Source organism: Eremothecium cymbalariae, chromosome 7 (genome assembly GCF_000235365.1).
Source record: "Eremothecium cymbalariae DBVPG#7215 chromosome 7, complete sequence".
Classification (NCBI taxonomy): domain Eukaryota; kingdom Fungi; phylum Ascomycota; class Saccharomycetes; order Saccharomycetales; family Saccharomycetaceae; genus Eremothecium; species Eremothecium cymbalariae.
Window position 1 is genome coordinate 106,673 of NC_016455.1, and position 20,626 is coordinate 127,298.

At 40.3% G+C, this 20,626-nt stretch overlaps 6 protein-coding genes and 2 further genes across 6 annotated transcripts; 4 read left to right on the plus strand and 4 right to left on the minus strand.

Annotated features, from left to right (window-relative positions):
* Positions 1–84: 84 nt before the first annotated feature.
* Ecym_7053 lies at positions 85–1,472 on the plus strand (the record flags this gene model as incomplete).
* A 51-nt stretch (positions 1,473–1,523) lies between these two features.
* On the minus strand, positions 1,524–4,032 carry Ecym_7054 (the record flags this gene model as incomplete).
* A 211-nt stretch (positions 4,033–4,243) lies between these two features.
* Positions 4,244–5,059, plus strand: MBA1 (Mba1p; the record flags this gene model as incomplete). Its single annotated transcript, XM_003647677.1, has 1 exon — positions 4,244–5,059. One exon carries the CDS (start codon positions 4,244–4,246, stop codon positions 5,057–5,059), a length of 816 nt encoding a protein of 271 aa, XP_003647725.1.
* A 185-nt stretch (positions 5,060–5,244) lies between these two features.
* SEC16 (COPII coat assembly protein SEC16) lies at positions 5,245–11,634 on the minus strand (the record flags this gene model as incomplete). Its single annotated transcript, XM_003647678.1, has 1 exon — positions 5,245–11,634. One exon carries the CDS (start codon positions 11,632–11,634, stop codon positions 5,245–5,247), a length of 6,390 nt encoding a protein of 2,129 aa, XP_003647726.1.
* A 501-nt stretch (positions 11,635–12,135) lies between these two features.
* Positions 12,136–13,809, plus strand: ELP3 (Elongator subunit ELP3; the record flags this gene model as incomplete). Its single annotated transcript, XM_003647679.1, has 1 exon — positions 12,136–13,809. One exon carries the CDS (start codon positions 12,136–12,138, stop codon positions 13,807–13,809), a length of 1,674 nt encoding a protein of 557 aa, XP_003647727.1.
* A 107-nt stretch (positions 13,810–13,916) lies between these two features.
* Ecym_7058 (uncharacterized protein) lies at positions 13,917–15,062 on the minus strand (the record flags this gene model as incomplete). The annotated part of the gene is made up of 1 exon (XM_003647680.1): positions 13,917–15,062. The coding sequence occupies one exon, from the start codon at positions 15,060–15,062 to the stop codon at positions 13,917–13,919; it is 1,146 nt and encodes a 381-aa protein (XP_003647728.1).
* Positions 15,063–15,515: 453 nt separating this feature from the next.
* YDC1 (alkaline dihydroceramidase) lies at positions 15,516–16,478 on the minus strand (the record flags this gene model as incomplete). Its single annotated transcript, XM_003647681.1, has 1 exon — positions 15,516–16,478. One exon carries the CDS (start codon positions 16,476–16,478, stop codon positions 15,516–15,518), a length of 963 nt encoding a protein of 320 aa, XP_003647729.1.
* Positions 16,479–18,656: 2,178 nt separating this feature from the next.
* Positions 18,657–20,544, plus strand: RLM1 (Rlm1p; the record flags this gene model as incomplete). The annotated part of the gene is made up of 2 exons (XM_003647682.1): positions 18,657–18,712; positions 18,804–20,544. 2 exons carry the CDS (start codon positions 18,657–18,659, stop codon positions 20,542–20,544), a joined length of 1,797 nt encoding a protein of 598 aa, XP_003647730.1.
* Positions 20,545–20,626: the final 82 nt, after the last annotated feature.

The window sequence follows — 20,626 nt, forward strand, 5'->3', positions numbered from 1 at the left end:
TGATCTAATAGATGGATGAGTATATTATATATTATATATAGTACATAATATATTGCATCTTTCAAGCTTCTCGCTTTCGCCGCAATGTCTAATTTGATGAGTAATGAGGAACCGATTGTGCAGCCCAATGATATTGATTCAGACTCAGATTCGGATGAGTTGATTCAAGATTGGTCTCCAATGGCTAGGTTGGCCAAAAAAAGCAAACGATTTTGCCAAGAAGGGGCCAAAAAGATTATGAACCTGATGGTACAAATATCCAGGAACACATGTTGTATGAAGCGAAAAAGACCATGTTCGATACTCTTTCAAATTCTGTTCGAGGATCTGTGGTCAAGCATCATGTTAAAGCATACTGGGAAAAAGAGCATAGAGTTGCACGGATTCCAAAACCGAAGGGAAGTTTCATGAATACAATGGGGAGGTTTGATAAATTGGGCCAATGTTGGCTTACGTTAAACGAATTTCTCTATTTGGTAGAAAGAGGTACGATTGCGCCTTATATTATGGTTAATACTATCGAAGAAGATCTCGCAAAGGAAGTGCTGCTTAGTATTCAAGATATATATGGATTTTTTGATTCTCAAGATGAGCTTGATGAATTTTTTGTTTATGCCCATTTAAAGAGACTTGGGTTTATCGTAAATTCCACTGAAAATGCCCCAACAGAATCAACCAGCTTTTATCCTCCTTTAATTAGAAACTCCATTTTGAAGCCATTAAATCTAAAAAATATACTATCTCTCTTCAGTGTTGGTTTGAATTTATTCAACGCTCCATTTTACCACCCTTTGCATTTTGTGTTCAATAGATATACGTCCTATCAACAGATTTATGAATCTCTTAATAAGCTCGTTCCATACTATGTCCCCCCAAAAACAGTTGCTGAGTTACACCAAGAACGGGCTACAATAATACCCAATGAAAAAGTTAAAAAGGAGCGAAAGATATCTTTCAATGTATGGAAACCACAATCAGACTTTAAAAAGAAGAATCCAGGTCTTCCAGATTTTCAAATTGTAATTTATAACAAAAACGACAGTACGCAAACTTTCCCGACCTGTGAGGAGTTTCAAAGCATATTCCAAAGACTTGACTACAAGTTTGAATTCTTAAAAGAGATTGATATTGATGAGACTTCTACATGGGATGATTATTCATATACAAATGGTATATTAAGGCGAGATTTCATGGCTCAGAATAAATTATCATCCCAACAGAAGAAATCTTCCATTAATGAACTCCGCAAGAAAAAGCGGATAACGTATTCGCCAAATGCCATCAACATCCAACGTTTAAAAGAGGGCTACAGAAGTTTTATTTTGGCAATCATAGATGATGGATTGATCAGTTTCATCCGAATTGCCCAATCTGATGTGGGGTCGACCAACATCTTGGGTTTGACAAAGGCAAAGAATAAACACAATCAAAAGGCTAAGAATAGGAAATTGACAGATAATAATAACAATTAGTGTATTGGTCCTATCCTTTTGCATATATAGATGTAGAATCAAAAGCTAAGTCTATTGGCTGAATTTCGAGTACATGCCTTCATTAAAAACCGATGGTGAATTGTAGAATGACGTTGGATTTTGTTCAAATGCTTCGTTGCTACTATTGGTGCTTCGTACAGAATCCAGGCCTGCAATTCCGGTTGGAAGTTTTTGAGGTACTTGGGGTGAACCGCTTTCCCTATTACGTTCATTATTAGGTGGATAACCAAAAGGCTTTTGCGAATCCTGTTTTCTTTGGGAGGATTTATACCCCCTAGGTGGAATAGGAGGGGCAGGGAGCGCTGTAGGTTGTTGGTCCGCTGAAAATGTTCCACTGCTTTTTAGTTTCAGTTGTCCCATTCTGCTTTCAAGAGATGGTGGGATGTCGTCCAGCCCATATGCTGTATTACTACTACTTTGCGGACTATTTGCACTCGCACTAACCAAGTCTTTCGTCATTTGTAAAAGCATGTCATAGAAGGCAAGCCCTTTAGGAAAATCATTACTGAAAACTGTAAAGGAAGTGATACCATGTTGTAGCCTATTATATAACTCTTTCCGTTTTTCATCATTTTCCTTGTCTTCAGCAGTTTTACCTTCTGTGCCCATTAGTTTGAAGATTGTATCCAGAGCAATCTTTATATCATTAATGACATTCGCTTGCTTAAATATAGTAGCCTCAATACGAGTGCTCAACGGTTTAAATTTCTCCAACTCCTCTTGAAATATAGCTTTTGTCCTAGTATCTGATTTTTGCCGGTTCAATATTAATATTTTAGTTATATCGTCCTCATTCATTTTTTCTTTCAAGTCTCTAGCAGTTGTAGTACGTTCATCCCTTAAGATCTTTAGATTCTCGTACTGTTCTTTTACGGACTTCAATTTCGATAAAATTTCCTCGTTCTTCCTATCATCGATGTCTAGCAAATTTGACTCATCCTGAGACGTGTTGAAGCTATTAAAATTGTTCCATAAAAGAGAAAAGTTATTTAACAACTTGATTTCACTCACATATGGCTTTACTAGTGAAAACAGATTTTCATCCGATTGAGATGCCTGGATTAAAGAAGTCTTGATTTTTAACAATATCTTCTTTGTTTGGGGTAGGGACGGTATTAAGCAAAGACATAATGCTCTTCCTTTTTTCAAATATATCTGATGTTAGCTTCTCAATATTAGAAAACGGGCTCTTAGTTACAGTTTCGGACCAGGCTTTAAGATGTTCTCTCATAATTGCGATTTGAGGATCTTCAGATACAGTTGACAAGCCTGTAAACCTCGTTTCCAAGTCTTGAAGCAATTTTGGCAAATTCATAAACTCCACGAACGATTCAAGTTCCCAATCAGCTGTTTCAACTGCATCTAACTCTTTTCTTAGTAATTGTGATTTTTCTTCAGAATAGATACTTTCCTTCTCATATACATCCAGAGGGACTATGCCCTTAAATATTTCATTGCAGGATTCCGAAACGGATTCTAAGTATTCATCAATAATAGCATCAAACGGCGTTAATTTTATAGCGTGCATGGGCTTAATGACTTCCAAAGTGACATCACTTGGTATGTGTTCATGATAAATATAATCATTATCTTTGGACACGGACTTCAATTTCTCATCTATCATTCTCCCGATACTTTCTGCAGCAATGATCTCTTTTGAATGAGAGTTATTCTGTAATGCTTCTGCAATGGATGTAGAGGCCAGCTTCAAAAAAGCAACTGCATGACCAACCTTACCTATCTGTTCCAAAGATATACCATAATTATAGGCCGCAATAGCCTCGTAGAGATAGTACTTTGAAAAAACTATACTCTTCCATTTGGATTGACCATATGGCACAGAGGAAGCAAGTTCGCCGTCAGAACCACTGTAAAATTCTCGACATTCTTCATATAGCTTGCAACAACTAAAAGCTAACTTACTAATCAACGAAGCACGTTTTACAGTATCTGGCCCATTGATAAGCTTCAGCAAAAACAACTCCTGAGCCTCTGCATGTAACAATGATGACAAAAACTTAGTCGTCTCTACACGCAAGTCAATCGACGGAGAGTTCAAAAATGTCTCACTCATGTAATTAAAGCAGGAGACAGCCTTCGATAAATAAGGTAAGCTCTCTTTATAGTCCAACCTGAGTTTATCACTAGCAATATGAGTCAAAATAACGCCAATATTATACAAAATACTAGACTTTTCAAACACTAATGTGTGCTGCTTGTACTTGTGCAACGTATCAGATCCATATTCTGCATCATACCATGTAAAAGATAGGTCTAATTGATTCGATTGGTTCCCAAGCCGTAAGTACATCTGTTCCAGATATGCATAATACATCAAATTTTGCTCCAAAAGGGCTTCTGCCGCTAAATCTGAATTAGCATTAATCCTTAATTGATCTAGTTCTTTAGTTTTCTTTGCATCATAAAATTGACTCCATTGAGAGGACCCATAACTTTTCTTTAAATATGAAGCCAAAGCCTTGGACCAATTAAGAGGCTCTGTATCTTTCACCTTGAGTTGAATTAGGACAGCTTTCATCTCGTAGAACCAGAGATGACAACTCAATATCGCTCACTATGTTGTTTCTTAAGCTGATAACTATTCTAATAACCCCTTGGTGACCAACTTATTTCTATATTAACGTTAGGAGTGACCAAAAATTTTCGGTGAACTTTTCAAGTCTGTATACTAATCACGAAGCTTGGGACAAAGTACTAATTGTAGGTCAGCGAGTTGCTTGTTGGTTGAAATGTTGTGTCTGAGATTCACCAGGGGCCCTGTTGTAGGTATCCAGAATCGTTTTTTTTCCAGTTCGAGGGTACTTCAGAAAGCCAATGAAGATGGCCATCTTAAACCGGCACCGTTCAATCCACGTCATTTGGGTGTTGCTAATGAAGTTTATATCCCTCCATCTTATCAAAACCTTCCAAGTGTATTCTCATCTCCATTGGTAGTGACTAGAGCATTAATTAGGAGGATGTATACTTTTGGGTTAAATACGGTCCAAGTGGCTCTCTTTCGCTACCAATCTGGTATTAAACCTAAGTTCCTGTTGTGGAAAAATAAAGCCATAGAGTCGTACGTGAATGTTAATAAGGGATTTGCTAGCAAAAATATTGATTCGGTAGCTCCAACTGTTTCAATTTGGGTGGAAGAGGCTTTGCGTGTTAGAGCAAGACAACTGCCTAAAGGCACACAGTTCGAATGGGAATTAATTAAATTCAACGAGATTCCAAAGTTGGCATCTACTCAGGCTCTAATGATACCAGGCAGACCTTTAGAGATGATCCAATTAATTTACAAATTCAATACCAAACAAAGATTGATCAGATTGGACAAAAGTACCGGGAAAGCGGACAAAGTTCATAGAGATCTTGTTGATTATGTAGCGTTTCTTTGCGATGCCTCCACCAATGATATATATTTGATTGGCTCTGTATTTGAAAGTGCTCCTGAAGCAAAACTTCCGGCTGCTATGGACACGGATACCAAAGCTCTAATTGAAACGATGAAGATCAATGGTGACATATATAGGGAACAACCTACAGCGAAGAAGGGAACCTAACCCTGCATGCCGATATTTTAGTCGCGGATTAGATTTATATCTAAGGTATGCAAATAAATATTGTAAATACACTGCATAAGAAAACTCTATTTTATTAATTTTAAAAACTCGCAATTAAATTTGTACTATTATAAAGAAATATATCTTTTTAGATGTATCCTTGTAGAATGGAAGCTAACATGGGTTCACAAGTTATTTAGAACGTTGACATACCCACGGCCAGGCTTCTTTTTTCTTCTGGAAACAGCACTGCTTGGGCCAGAAGTCAAAGAGATTAAATCATCCAAACCGTTTGCACTCTTCCCAGAAAGACTAATGGTTGAGGAGGTTTGCCTAGAGGGCACAACTGGGGATAACGATGGCGATGGAGCAGAAGTACTTGCAATACACTCGCCCGTTTGTGGGTTAATTGGGGCAACTGCCCCATGAGTTCTAACCGCAGGCCCGCCTACTATTGATCCAGATCGTGGCTTTATCTCAGGAGTGTTGTTAATTTTCCTTTTAACGACAGGAGGAGGGGGAGGAGGGGTTGAAACCTTTAATATTTCTTCTTCACCAGCGTCCTTATTGACCCACCGTTTCAATTTCTCGTCATAATAAAAATTGTTCTTCTGTCCCAATTTCGCTCTGATTGGTTTCTTTTCGGTGGTATCCTTCTTGAGCCAACCGAACCAACGTGTGCCCGAGTTGACTCTTGTATCGTTAGCCTGAGATTTTGTTGTAGGCTTTTCAGAAGCTGCCTTCGATGCTGCAGCCTCTTTTTCCTTTTTACGCTCTACTTCCTGCTTCCTGTCCATTTCCCGTTTCAATTTTTCGTCATCATTTTGCTCGTCATCATCATCGGATTCGTCTTCAACCACATCGTCGTAATATTGTTCACTAGCGCTTGGGGTATAAGGATTAAAGTTTGGATTAGATGCAGCTCGAATTACTGGAACTTTATCAGATCTGAAACTGTCTTCTTCATTTTTATAAATTTCCCTGATAGGTTCGAACCTGGAAGTCCTAGGAACTGGATGAGCCAAAACTGGTGACATTAAATGTTCGGACTCCGGAATAGGTTCAGAGACAGAACTGCCAATATGGTCGCGTGATCCGAATTTGGATAATTTATACCCAAAACTAGGCTTAGAAAAACCTTCAGGATCATCTTGTTTGGTGGTTCCACTGAATGATTCGTCAATTAATGATTTGGGCATATAAGGATTTATAGATGATCTTCTGGAAGAAGTATTGCTAACAGGATGTGCGCTTGATAGAGCGGAAGTGGAGTTGTTGTTGGTGGCGTACGGATTCGAAACAGGTACGTGTTTCTCAACATATTTGGATACATTTTTTGAGGCATTAACCAGATGTTCAGATTTCGAAGGCAAGTTTGCCGAACTCAAGGAATTCCCATTAATAACTGAAGTAGATTTAGTTGCCCCAGGACTGAAATCACCTTGTGTGGGTTTTGTGTCCGTTATACTTTCATTTGGAGCGTCATCACAAAAGTATTTGATTATTGTGCTTGCAGAATCTTGAGTAGTTCCAGCTCTAGTTTCTAGAAGATGTTCATCTTTAAATGTTTCATCCTGATCGGATAATATAATTCGCTTCATTGAAGTTGGTGAAGGGTTAGCATCTTTTACTGAAGCTTGTGGTCTCTTGTCGTAAACTGGTGATGTATGAATGACAGTATTATCACCCAGCCCAACAGATGAGGATTCTGGAGTTTCTCCAACAGATCCTGGTTGGGGTGAAGCACCAGAAACATCAGCCTCATCGCTCAAATTTTGGAGTTTTGCAGATATAGGCTGACTCACGAGTGAGCCGTATTGATTGGACGGTGCATAATTAACTGCAGATTTCTTTATGCGAGGAGACGTTGATACACCACTTCCAGATTTTTTAGGCGGTGGTGGGACCTCAGAAAATGTTGATGACTGCCTAGAAGAGGATGGAATACTGTGGGATAGGATTCCATGCGCAAAAGGTTTCCCACTTTGTTTAGAATCAACGTTCATAGGGGGTGGCGCAAAAAAATCAGTCATCGAGCTATTAGTTTGCATAGCAGCTAACTTTGCAGGGGTAATATTCATATCATGAACAGTTGGGTTACTGTGAGGCTTAGGAGGTGAATTCCCAGAATGTGTGCGATCTAAATATTGCTGATCAACAGAAAGTGTACTTCCAGTACCAGTTTCATATTTGCATGTTTGCTTCTTTGGAGGTGCTGAAAATATTGGCGGAGGCGTGACCGCATGAGGAATACTAGAATTTCTAGTGTGACAGTTTGCTGGAGATGGAATACCTGCTTGACAGACATGATCTAAAAATCCGTGAGAATCATCAGAGTTTCTAGGAGAATGATGGTTGCTAGGGTTATACTGGGAATGGGTCATTTTTAGAGTAGGAACTTGACCATCGGTTACAGTGGCCATTGGTGTGTTTACGTTTTCGTTTCCAGAAGCCGTACCAGCAATACGAGATGAGCTGATAACATGGTTATCATTAACCGAATGAGGCGCGTAGGTATTCTTATTTGACAAAGGCAATTCAGAGTGACTGCGTGGAATAGACGCATTTCCTACAACAGGTGGTCTCATTGGAGTAAAACTATGGTTTAAATCAAGTGTTGATGCGTTTCTTGAAGCATTTGGGGTAAAATTATCAAAAACAGTCTTATCATGCTGTTTGCTTGAATCATCACTATCTCCAGCAATAAATTTATTAAAGGACTTGTCTAATTGACCCCACACGCTGCTAAATTTAGGCTTGCCTAACCAACCAGTAGTGATTCCAGATAATCTTACGTTTATTAACTCCAAGCGATTTGATAAAGCAATTGACAAAGAAGTATTCTTCGCCAAATTTCTCATGGAATTAGTAATAACATCGACATATTTAGAAATAGTCGTGGCGAAACCGTAATCTAATAACGTTGCAGCATGAACAGCCTTTGAATATAATAACGTTGGAAAATGAGTAAGTTGCTCATTTTCAGTGACATAACTAAATTCGTATACTTCAGATAGCAGAATAGCATCCAACGAGTTAATGCTACCCAAAGATGCAAAGTTAACACCTGACTGAGGAATCACTTCATTTTGTGACAGTGGGACGTTTGCAATCACGAAACATATAATACCAGCCTCAATTTGGTTGTGTTGGATCAAGTAAACGCCGAATCCCACTAAAAATTCAATTACCACAGGTGGTATTGGTATGGCCTCAGAGGAATTGTTGATATTATTCAAAATTGCAGCCAAAATCATATTCCAATATTGCAAACTCCAATTACCCTTTACAGGATCAGTAGTGAGCTCCTGTAAAATCCTCTTAGAATTTCCAGCAAAAACCTGAAATACGAAAGCTAGCAAATGCACAGAAAATGGATTCCTGAAAGTGGAGTCGTTGAATTCTTCATGTAAATATCTGTCAACGACACTGGCCCATGTCTCCCTTCCCAATAGACTACTTAAAACTAAGGCAAGAGCAAAATCTTTCTGACTTAAGGCTAAGTCTAAAGCAGCATCAGGAGAGCCTGTTTGCAAAGAAGCCAAAATATGCAGTTGGCTACTCGCTTCCAGTTTGAACGCATTAGGTGCAGTTCTAGAAGTCTGATTTGGTTGTGTGAGATAAGGAAGTAGTTGTTCGGAATCATATAAAACCTTGGAAAATTCCTTCAGCGCGGCATGGTTTTCTAGCTTTTGTTTTAAAACAGCAAGCAATAACATATTTTTGCCTGCGTGCTGTTCTTGTTGGAATTTCATCTTTAATTCCAACCACTTGACAACATCCTTCCTTCTCGTTTTGCCTCTAACTAACGGTCCAGGAAATTCACGTAAAGCAATATCAGGTTTCAAGACCGAATCAAAGTTGCAAACAGTCAGGTTTTTGATGGCATTGTTGGATTGAACAATGAAGTCACTAGAATTAGGATTTGCAGGCATGGCATAAACAATCTTGGCCGTTTGACTCCAGTTGAATATTGGAAATTGCCGGCGACTTAACTCGTAGTTATCTTGAACAGGCCCAGGAGCCGGATCTGTAGCAGGAGTCTGGATATTTACAACAGGACGCCCATAAGGAACAACGGCAGGAATACCCTTTTGAACGCTTCCATTATTTACCTGATATTTCTGCTGATAATGGGGATGAACAGTTGGAGCATATTTTGATGCATGAGGGGCTTGTGCAGGTGCATATATGCTAGAATTCGACCGGGCATGAGTTCTCTTCTGTGTGCTTGGAGAAGGTGCAGCTGAACCAGCATTAACGCCAAGGCCCAAAGTTTGAAGTGCTGGAACAGGTTGAGGGAGATGCATTTGATTCTGCGGAAATTGAATACGTTGTTGGTTTGCTTGGAGGGTGTAAGGATTTGCTTGAGTGCCGTAAGAGCCAATGCTACTAACGGAGGCATTACTTGTGGCTCTTGCTCTTGAAGTCATTCCATAACCTACTGATCTGCGATCCTTAGGCAGTTCATTTTGAGAGGGAGGGGATAAAACATTTTTGTTTGTGTTTTGATGGGCCATAAGTCCGTAAGGACCAGACTGCTGAGGTTGCCCTGGTTGTACAAATAGCTTAGGTGGAGGAGGAACTGCACCAGATGTCACATACGAATTTTCTGAGGTATTTTGGGATAACGGTGTATTTGGCACAGGAGCATATATATTGCTATAAGTGGATAACGTCTTTTGATGCGACGAGCCGGCCACCAGTGGAGTTAGTGCAGGAGTGGAGGTTTCAGAAATCGGCTGATATGGATTCTTAATAGGAATAACTGGGACAGCTGGTTTTTCCTGACCTAAAGTTTGGTCAACATGTAGTTGCTTTACAGGGCCCATAGATAAAAAGGGTGGTGGTGCAGAAACACGAGGACTTGTAACAAGAGAATTCACCCCGGAAGGAACCCCAACCGGTCTTGCAGATTGTTTTTCATTTTTTTTGACCAAATCAAGAGGAAAATCATATGCATCAGATTTCTTCTTTTCCTCTTCTAGTTTCCTTATCGATTCATGGGGAACAGGCTTTATTAAGCTCTGGTCTTGTGGATCAGTACCAAAAATATTTGGTCTGCCTTGAAGTACGGTTTGTTGAGGATAAGGCTGGATTGAAGCCTGGACTAGAGGTGCATATCTCATATTTTTTTGGGTCTCTGGAGTAGATATACTAGAAATAATGCTTTGCTTTGGCATAGTTGCTGTATATGCAGATGTAGTGTGTGAATTAACAGAATAAGACGAACCTTGGGCATTTTGCATAGATTGGGTAAAACCGGGACCAGGCCCCTTTGGAAGATAGGAATTACTTCCACCTACTTGAGATACTGAAGGTAGCTCCTCATCTGAATCCAAAAAGCTGTCATCATCTTGAGCTTCAGAAATATCACCACTTTTGTTACTGCCATTATCATCATCTTCTTGCTCATCCTCATCTTTTAACAAATCGTCATCGTCATCCAGAAATGAAAACTTCTTCACTGCTTCATCTGAATTGGCTTCTTGTTTATTATTATCATGATGTTCTTGAGGCACACTTGCAGGTTTCATAGTATTTGGAACATCAGCTTCTTTCCAGGGAATTTTCTCCTGAATAGATGTAGCAGAAAATAATTCATCCATGATCGGTACATGCTTGTTACCGTTTCCATTGCTATCCTCTTTATGGTCAGAAAGTAAAACACTTGGCTCTTTGCTGTCTTCTGCAGGTTGTTCCCAAGGAAGGTTGGAAGGAGAAGCATCTCCAAAAAGGGTGTCACCATGATCTAAGTCCGATTCCTTTGTAGTAGCACACTGAGCCACATTTTCTGCAGGCCTAATTTGAACATTATATATTTTAGGGCCATTAGTTGTTGATTCTATAGGTCGAGACAATTCTTTTAGAAAATCGATATGTGATGTGGGCTCATCAAATAAGGAATCAATCGACACTTCAGGAGCAATCGAAGTTGTTTCTAGAACACGCTTATTTTCATCAATCAAAAGTTCAGACTCATGAATATGAGACTGCTGAAAGTTGTTTTCTGTAGTAGTAAGGTCATCCCAAGGCATTTTGGTATCGTCGGTATTCCCCGCGAATAATTCATCAACCTGATGATCTTCCGAATTAACTGGAAGGACATTTACAGTCTTTTGAGCGAAATCCACTATGTCTATCTTTAGGTTTGAGCCACCTGTTGGAGCACCATATTGATGTATCAGCTCATCAACTGAATCACCTTTAACGTTCTGTGGAGATGTGTTATCCTGTATGACTTCAGAATGTTCATTTCTTCTGACGTCTTCTAATTCACTGGGTACCTCCGGAATTGATCTGAACCTTTCTGTAATTGATGTCATATGTTGCATTTCAGTGTTTAATACCTTCAAATCATCAGCGATTTCATTGTCAGTCATTCCTTCCGTAAATTGAGCGCCATTTGACTCAACAGATGATAAACTACCCATAAGTTCGCAAGCAGAGGAAGCAGCCAAGAAAGGCTCATTGTTATTAACACCAACGCGCTCTGATAACCGTCTTTCAGCTTTTTTTTGCTTCAGCTTTTGCTTTTTCTTCTGATTTCTTCTTCTTCTTGTATCTGTTGACATGATTCATCAAAATGAAATGATAGGTAAGCTAAAATAGATAACAAGCAGAATTTGAAGTTTACTGTCCTTAATTATACTTCAACAGTCTAAACAGCCTGAATGCAAAGTCTAATGGTTATCCTTTAACTCGTAAATGTTTTTCTATGATTTTGTTGATATTGCCACCCTAGACGTTAATGTTTTTTTTCAGTTGACCGATCTTTAATTTCAACAGCTAATATAATAAGTACACGAAAGCATTATACATCTAATGTAATGCTCTTATAACGTTGGATATATGTAGTATTGACAACCTATGACGAACCAAAGCATTTTGAGCCAAGGTACTCCCAAATACGTTCCAGTTTATTAGTCACGTGAGAGACCCGTACACCGGGATGTGAATTTTAAGTGAAATTCTTGCAAGTTGCTCGATGCGATGAGGAGTGGATTATATAGACATATTTCAATCAAATATAGTAACATAACTCGATTAAGTGGAGGCTAGAAGCTGCATATAATATGGGTAGAAAGTGTAAAGGAGAGAAGACGAATAAACAGAGGCTTGCTCCAGAGAAGGAGCGTTTTATTCAATGCTGTTCGGATATTACGTTGGAATTAGTTACTTCCTTAAGCAATGGATCCACCAGAGAAATTAATTTAAATGGCTTAATCACGAGATATTCTAAGAAGTACAAGCTGAAACAGCAACCAAGGCTGACAGATATTATTACTTCTATTCCAGACCAGCATAAGAAGTATTTACTTCCTAAATTAAAGGCGAAGCCGGTTAGAACAGCTTCTGGGATTGCAGTTGTAGCGGTAATGTGTAAACCGCATCGTTGCCCGCATATTGCTTATACAGGAAACATCTGTGTTTATTGCCCTGGAGGACCCGATTCAGATTTTGAATACTCGACCCAATCCTACACCGGTTATGAACCTACATCTATGCGTGCAATTAGGGCCAGATATGACCCATATGAGCAGGCTCGCGGTAGAATTGAACAGTTGAAACAACTGGGCCATTCTATTGACAAAGTTGAGTACATTATTATGGGAGGAACATTCATGTCGTTGCCTAAGGAGTATCGTGAAGATTTCATTGCTAAGTTGCACAATGCATTGTCTGGTTTTAACGGCAATAACATCGATGAGTCCATCCAATATTCTCAGCAATCCCTGACTAAGTGTGTTGGTATTACTATTGAGACCAGGCCAGATTACTGTACACGGACGCATTTAGATGATATGTTAAAATATGGTTGCACTAGATTAGAAATCGGAGTTCAGTCTTTGTATGAGGATGTTGCTCGTGATACTAATAGAGGCCATACAGTCAAGTCTGTTTGTGAAACGTTTGCCGTTGCTAAAGATGCAGGCTATAAGGTTGTTTCCCACATGATGCCAGACCTACCAAACGTCGGCATGGAAAGGGATATTGAACAATTTAAGGAGTACTTTGAAAATCCAAATTTCAGAACAGATGGGTTGAAAATATATCCCACCCTAGTTATTAGAGGTACCGGGTTGTATGAACTGTGGAAATCCGGCAGGTATAAGTCTTATAACGCAAATGCATTGGTTGATTTGGTAGCTCGTGTAATGGCGTTAGTCCCCCCTTGGACCAGAATTTATCGTGTACAAAGGGATATACCAATGCCTTTGGTGACGTCTGGTGTCGAAAACGGGAACTTGAGAGAGCTGGCGTTAGCCAGAATGAAAGACTTTGGAACATCTTGCAGAGATGTTCGTACACGAGAAGTTGGAATTCAAGAAGTACATCATAAAGTACAACCAGACCAAGTTGAGCTAATCAGAAGGGACTACTACGCTAATGGAGGTTGGGAAACTTTCTTATCTTATGAAGATCCAAAGCAAGATATATTAATAGGCTTACTAAGACTGAGGAAGGCATCTAAAAAATACACATACAGGAAGGAATTTACTTCTCAAAGAACATCCATCGTGAGGGAACTACATGTCTATGGGTCGGTTGTGCCGTTACATTCCAGAGATCCGCGCAAGTTTCAGCACCAAGGTTTTGGGACCTTGCTAATGGAAGAAGCAGAAAGAATTTCCAGAGAAGAACATGGTTCTGAGAAAATCTCCGTCATCTCAGGTGTTGGTGTAAGAAATTACTATGCTAGGTTAGGCTACGAACTTGACGGACCTTATATGTCAAAATATTTTTAAAATTTCAAAGTGCTTATAACACAATACGACAATTTCGAGGACATAATATATATATAAAAAGTCCTACATTGAGACATTCACTTGTAGTCAGTAAACTCCACTGGGAGTCACGCCGTCTTTATAGGTGTTTCAGCATAATACCGTGCAATATCTATAAAAACTTGTTTCAAGAGCTTCAATCCATCATCACCAATATTCTGGAAGTGGAAAGCAATTCGACCATTATTAAAGAATTTTACATTATTAGCTTCACCAAATTCGAGGAATTTTTTCAAAGAAATATTAGATGCTTCCAAATCAATGAATATGAAGTTCGTCTCCACAGGGTGTTGCAATTTCAACTCAAGTCCATAAGATTCTATGAGTTCAGAACGTAAATCTTTCCAAAAGGCAGCGGTCTTATTAGAAACAGTGGCTATAACATCAGGAAAATTCTTATTAATACAGTGATTGACGATACGCGCAAGAAACCCAGCCTGCCTGAGACCACCACCTTGCTGCTTTTGAATATGCCTAGCACGTTCGATGAATTCAGTACCTCCGACGATAATTGAGCCTACCGGTGCTCCAATTGATTTAGTAAAACAAAGGGAAATAGAGTCAAAGCACTTACTAATCTTTTTCATGTATTCCAACTTGTTTTCTTCATTAGAAACAGCAACAGCATTCCACAACCTTGCACCATCTAAATGCAACAAAATCCCCTCAGAATGTGCCCATTCACTGATACGCTGCATTTCCAGAAGCGGGAAGCACATTCCATGAAGAGTATTCTCCAAACTGATGACTCTTGTTGGTGCAACTTGCGTATTGTAATTACCCGGGATATAATTAGCCTTAATGTCTTCAAGAGTCAGATGATGCCCATTAGAAGGTTCGACCGTTATTACCAATGCTTGTGATAAAACCGCTATACCTGCACACTCGTTAGCAAATACATGCGTACGTCTATCACAGAGTAGAGAGTATGGGGGTGCTCTGTTCAACAAAGCACGAATAGCGAGTTGGTTAGACATGGTAGTTGACATGCAAAAGAGACCTGCTGCTTTTTGGCCACCATACATCTCACCACCTAGAAATTCTTGGGCAATACGGGTCTCAAGGAGGCATGTGTCTGTATCCTCTTGGTATATGGTATCTCCAACTGAAGATTCGTATACTTGGTCCCATAGTTCTCTCGTTGGAATCGTGAAAGTATCAGATCTGTAGTCGTTGTATGATGTTTCATATTTAGGAGGGATATTTGAACTCATTAGTGCAACCTTTGACAAATACAGATATGAGACTTTTCAGAGAGTTATAGACATGGTATTGGTAGAGCATCTTCATAATACATCTTGTTTTAAAATCATCTTATATACAACAGGATAGGCTAGTGAAATAACACATCGATTCCTCTTCATCGGAGCCTTACATATGGAAGTACTTATAAATCAATATCCAAAAACGTAAGAAACAACGGTAGGTATATATCACTAAACATGTATTTATGTATAATGATATCAATTCAGTTTCCAAGCGCTACTAAACTGTCTGTGGTATAAAAAGCTCTGGAAATATAGATTAACAGTTACTAGATCATGTCATAGAAACATATAGGAAGCTAAAAGAGAAAGTCTCAGAGACCCGGGATATGAATTTTCTGACCGACGCTTAAAATAAAGGCTTTAATACGACAAAATTGTAATTTGGAGGGTGGTATAGAACTAGTCTTGATGATCTGAAGACTTCTTGGTCGCACGGCTTTGAAGTGGTCCTAAGAACCCCAAAGAATAGTTTTGACAGAGGGAGTTGTCATTATGAACAACTTCTGGAAATATCTTCCATCGCCATATTAACATGTATTTATCTCTCCTGTTATGAAGGAGCTGTCTCAAGTATATGAGGTATACTACGTAGTAGTATACTCCAGTTCCAGTAAGAACATGCCACCAGGCATGAAGTTCCAGAAGGGTTCCAAATGGCAGCATTAAGTAGTCCCTCCTTATCCTGATCCAGAAGTTACACGCATGTACATCGAACTGCCAGAGGATGTATGCCGTTACAAACGTCGTAACGCCCAGTACCATACAAGTGCGTAAGTTATTCCATTCTTTTGAATCAGTGATATACTTCCTACCCAGATGGGCAGAATAAATCACAACATATACCGTCACCAACGCATAAGCTAGCTCATGAATAAAAGGATCGGTGTATATCCACATATATATACAAGTCAGTGCCAACGCACCTGCAAATATGGATGCCCCAATTAACCATCTCTTCCTTTGTAACACGGTACCAATACGTCGCGGCTCTCCAACCAATTCCTGTTCGCACATTACACTCCAAGTAGGAACACATGTCGCATAAACCATAGGGAGCTCGTCCAAAAGCTGGAACTCATATCTCAAAGTCATATGAAACAACCAAGACCCAATCCCAACCAGTCCAAACCCCAAACTCGTCAGGATAAACCGCTTCTCTAGTTTGTGGCGTATACTAGAGTACGTCAAGTACACAGCTTGAATAATAAACACACTATTAGTGATCGTATTCGACCACTCGGCAACATAATACGATAAAACGTAGTTTTCCTCACACCAATCAATGGTCGACGTCGGCTCACCCCAAAACCCAACCGGAAGTGGCTCCGGATATGGCTTCATTGCAAGTAAACCTCCAAACATCGGCTGCCCCACTTATGTGTTCGTCTAATTCCTTTGGCAGCTGTCTTGCGAAAAACGCTCTAAACACAATTCGCTTTTAATAACCACTTCCAAACGTTCAACCGAGTGATTGTACTTATTATAGTACTCATACAGAAAGCAGCTCTGTGCCTCTGGGCTGTCCCCTTCTTTCGCTCCTCTGCGAGGCTTTGCTGAGATAATCCAATGACCGGCGGACCTTTCTTCAGTCACCACGACATGACCCCGTGGTAGAACCTTTACACACACCCTCCACCGTAAATAAAATCCTGTTGAAAAATTCCGATCTATAAAAACTAATGAGTTACTGTTGTCCTTACACTAAGAATTCCGATGATACATTCAAGCCTGTGCTTCTTGCTTCCTGCGGTGTCACTCAGATATTTTCGCTGACGCTCTACAAGTTATGCAACTAGGGAAAGAAAAAGTAAAAATAAGACTCACATTCTCCCACAACCAATTCCTTCATAGATATCCAACTCAAAGTGCATAGACCATCGTAAAACCAAGTACTAATAATTCCTTCTCTATAAAGAACCTTTTACAAAGTTGCACTTCCTTCCTCTCAGCTTGTACCCGCGACATATATAAACCGTTGAGGCTCGGAATATTTTCTATAATAGTAAAACGAATTCAAACACCACAGAACGAGAAAGACATTTATCGCTTATTCCTCGAGCATATAGCTCCCAAACCGCAGCATTCATTTGGCAGTTCATTCCAACATCCATATCTTTTAATCCAGTCGGTTGTCTTTTTCATGCAGCCAGATTTAGCAGTATATAATCAAAAGTTGCATATGCACAGTGTCTGTGCGTCTCTGTGCGTGCGCCAAAAGGCGCACCGCAACATGGCAATCTTTATCTCTGCGAATTCCTGCAGCTGTTGTGTTCATCGAACGCTAAAGCCATACACACACAGAACGAGAGGCCCTGGATCCCTTCCCTCCACAAGGCCATCGTCTATCTACACATCCCTAGTGCCACCCTCCGATAAAAACAATTCGCTCTTCTTTGAACCCCCCGCCCCATGTAATCCATACTGGGTATAAAGTACCTACATAATATATTTCCTTTATTCCCCCTACGCCTATAATCTCTCGGCTCGAAGGCCAAGAAGACGACGAATACATCGGCTCCAAGAGAAACCTCTATGCTCGAGGAGCCTCCCGCATCTCCTGTAAATACAGCTGTAGAGCCCTTCCGTGATTGTTAAGCCTCGTGGCTAATTGGCTACAAACAGACCTTCTTACCTTCAACTAAAGAACGCGTACAACATTACTCACCAAACCTCAGAGGTACCAAGCCTCGAACAACGTTGTAGTTACCCCGCTTGACTGCATACATACATACCATACAAACATGCTACACACATACATCTGAATCCAATAGCAAAAATAACCGAGTAGTAAAGACCGACTCTCGTCAAGGTCGCATTACGGTCGTACTTTTCTTTTCCGTCTTCCCCCCGACTAAGCCAATAAGTGCGAGGCGGAAAGGGAACAGGGAAGGAGGGATTATTTTTAGCAAGCTTCTTTTTTTGAAGTTGATTCCTTAGTAGTAGTTTCGAGTGAACAAAAGAGTAGTGTTGATTGATACAAGACAAGTTTAGTTAAAATTCACATTTAACGTATTTGTAAGGGAGCAGGTAGACAATCAGAGTTTCTCAAAAGGCGTGAGGGAAAACTTGCAGAGGTAAAAAAAGTAAAGTAAGGATCTACTACCGGTAACAGAGTAAAAGTACAATTAGTTTGTGTGCGTGTGTGTCAACTGGCTCCAGTATAGCACGAGGTTTTAGTATTAAGTAAAGCCAGCTTGTTGTTGGTTATAAGGCAGGAAGAAAAAGCAGACGCTGAAGCAGGCTATACGAGAGGAAAGAAAGAAGGAAGGAAGATTTAGTTTTTGGTGTGGATATTTTATATGAGCAGTACAAGGGGAGGAGTTGTTTTTGCATCAAGTTTTAATTCCGTTCTTTAGTTTTTGATACTCATTTCATTTCATTTCGTTGATTAAGAGGGCCTACTTTGGACAGTTTTTATTTTCGTTATTCTGTAAATTAATAGAAAACGTAAATCGATCATACGAAGGGGACCGATCTTATACTGGACAGCAGAGCAACCGAGGGAGAAAGAGAGCAGCTTTCTATACTGCATAGGAGAAGATGGGTAGACGTAAAATTGCAATTGAGCCTATCACTCAAGATAGGAATAGGACAGTGTATGTTGAACAAACGCGGCTTAGCTGAGCTTGATGTTGCTTTTTAGCGATTCTAAAAGGATATTTTAACTAACGAACTATCTTCTGACAGTACTTTTATTAAACGTAAGGCAGGGCTATTTAAGAAAGCACACGAACTGGCAGTTTTATGCCAAGTTGATGTATCTGTTATCATCTTGGGGAATAATAACACTTTCTATGAATTTTCTTCTGTTGATACCGATGACCTTCTTAAACATTATAAGCGGGCCGATTTGCCTCATGATGTGAAAACGCCTGCTGATTATGGTGATTATTTGAAGAAACCGAAGGTTGTTTTGAATGAGAAGCGCAGAAGAAAACCGATTAAGTTTGCAGGCGAATTGCCATATGATGGGTCTACTGCCCGGATTGAAAAGGTTGATGAAGAAGATTTGGACGATGAGGATGATGATGATAATGACGATGATGAGGATGATACCATAGAGCCTGAAAGCAATGAGCAGAATGACACAGTACCGTCTATAAAGATCCAGCAGCAGATCAAAGACCAGACACAGGAAGTCATTCCGCTAGAGGCTCAGACGGGGGTAGAGCAGGGTCAGGGGGAAGAACAAGAGGAAGGAGTAGATGAACCGTTTGCGAAAAGATTCAAGGTGGGTGAACCTCCAAAGTTCAATCCGCTGCAGCAACACGTTCAGAGACAGTTCCACAATTTGTATAATGCAGCCTCTTCCTTCATGGATCATCAACAAGCACAGCAGCAGCAGCAGCAACAACAACAACAACCGCAGCAGCAGCAGCAGCAACCTCAACCGCAGCAGCAGCCGCAACCGCAGCCGCAACCGCAGGCGCAGTCGCAGTCGCAAACACAGTCAGCTCGGCAGTCAGCTCAACCTACTAACGTTCATCCGCCATTTCAGAAACCATTCAATCCGTACCATTCGTCATCACACCAAGGGGGTACTCATAATGCTCCAACACCAAATACTCAACATAGTTCAAGACCTGAATCAGCTTTGAGAAGCACAGGCAGCTCTGCGGTATCCTCACTTTCACCATCCAGCTCGGCGGCTGTTTCACAAGCCCCAAACAAACAAGGCGCAAGACCTGTGTTACGAGTTCAAATCCCAACCAGCAATTCTACCGGATCTATCAAGAGCCAACCCTCATCATGTTCAAGTAACGAAGTAATTGCAGGCTCAAAGCAATCTCAGTTTACAAAAAATGGTCAACTTGAGCTCCCCAACCCGTCAAACTCTAGAAACAATACCCCGGTATCTGTCAATGCTCCAGGAATACCTGAAGTCCCAAGCATTACTGACCGACAGCGAAATATAGATATTATGCCGTCTGCTTCCACAGGAATGCTTTATACAACTCTTCCTTCCGCCATTACTGCTTCACCCTCAATTCAACAATACTTTGCAACGCCGTTACAACCAGCCCCAAGTGGTGCGAACACGATGGTATCCTCCTCACAGAATCCTCAGTATCAACCGTCTCAGCGACAGCTGCAGACTTTACAACAGCGAAAACCATTGCAGGGTGATCCGTCTGTAGGCCCCATGTCTGGCACGCTGCCCTCCAAATACGTAAATGATCTGATGGTTGCCTCACCGAACGGCTCTATGGCAATGTTTCAAGAATGGCCCTTCAACCGTTCATCTTCTGCTTCAGGACCAGCTAATCCCAATGGAGGCCCCATCCCTCTTCCGACTAATTTAAACACTAGCGGTACTGGGTTTACGCCCTATATTAATGGAGCAACTCAAACCCCATTGGGTGCAAGGTACTTTAATTTCCTCAACGAAACTCATAATGAGGAAAAGGGGAATGATGATAAAAGTTAACCTCCCTTAAAACATTTCCCTTTTTCACAGTAATGCGTTTTTGGTTAATATACTTTTCTAGATACGATATAGGACTCCTTAC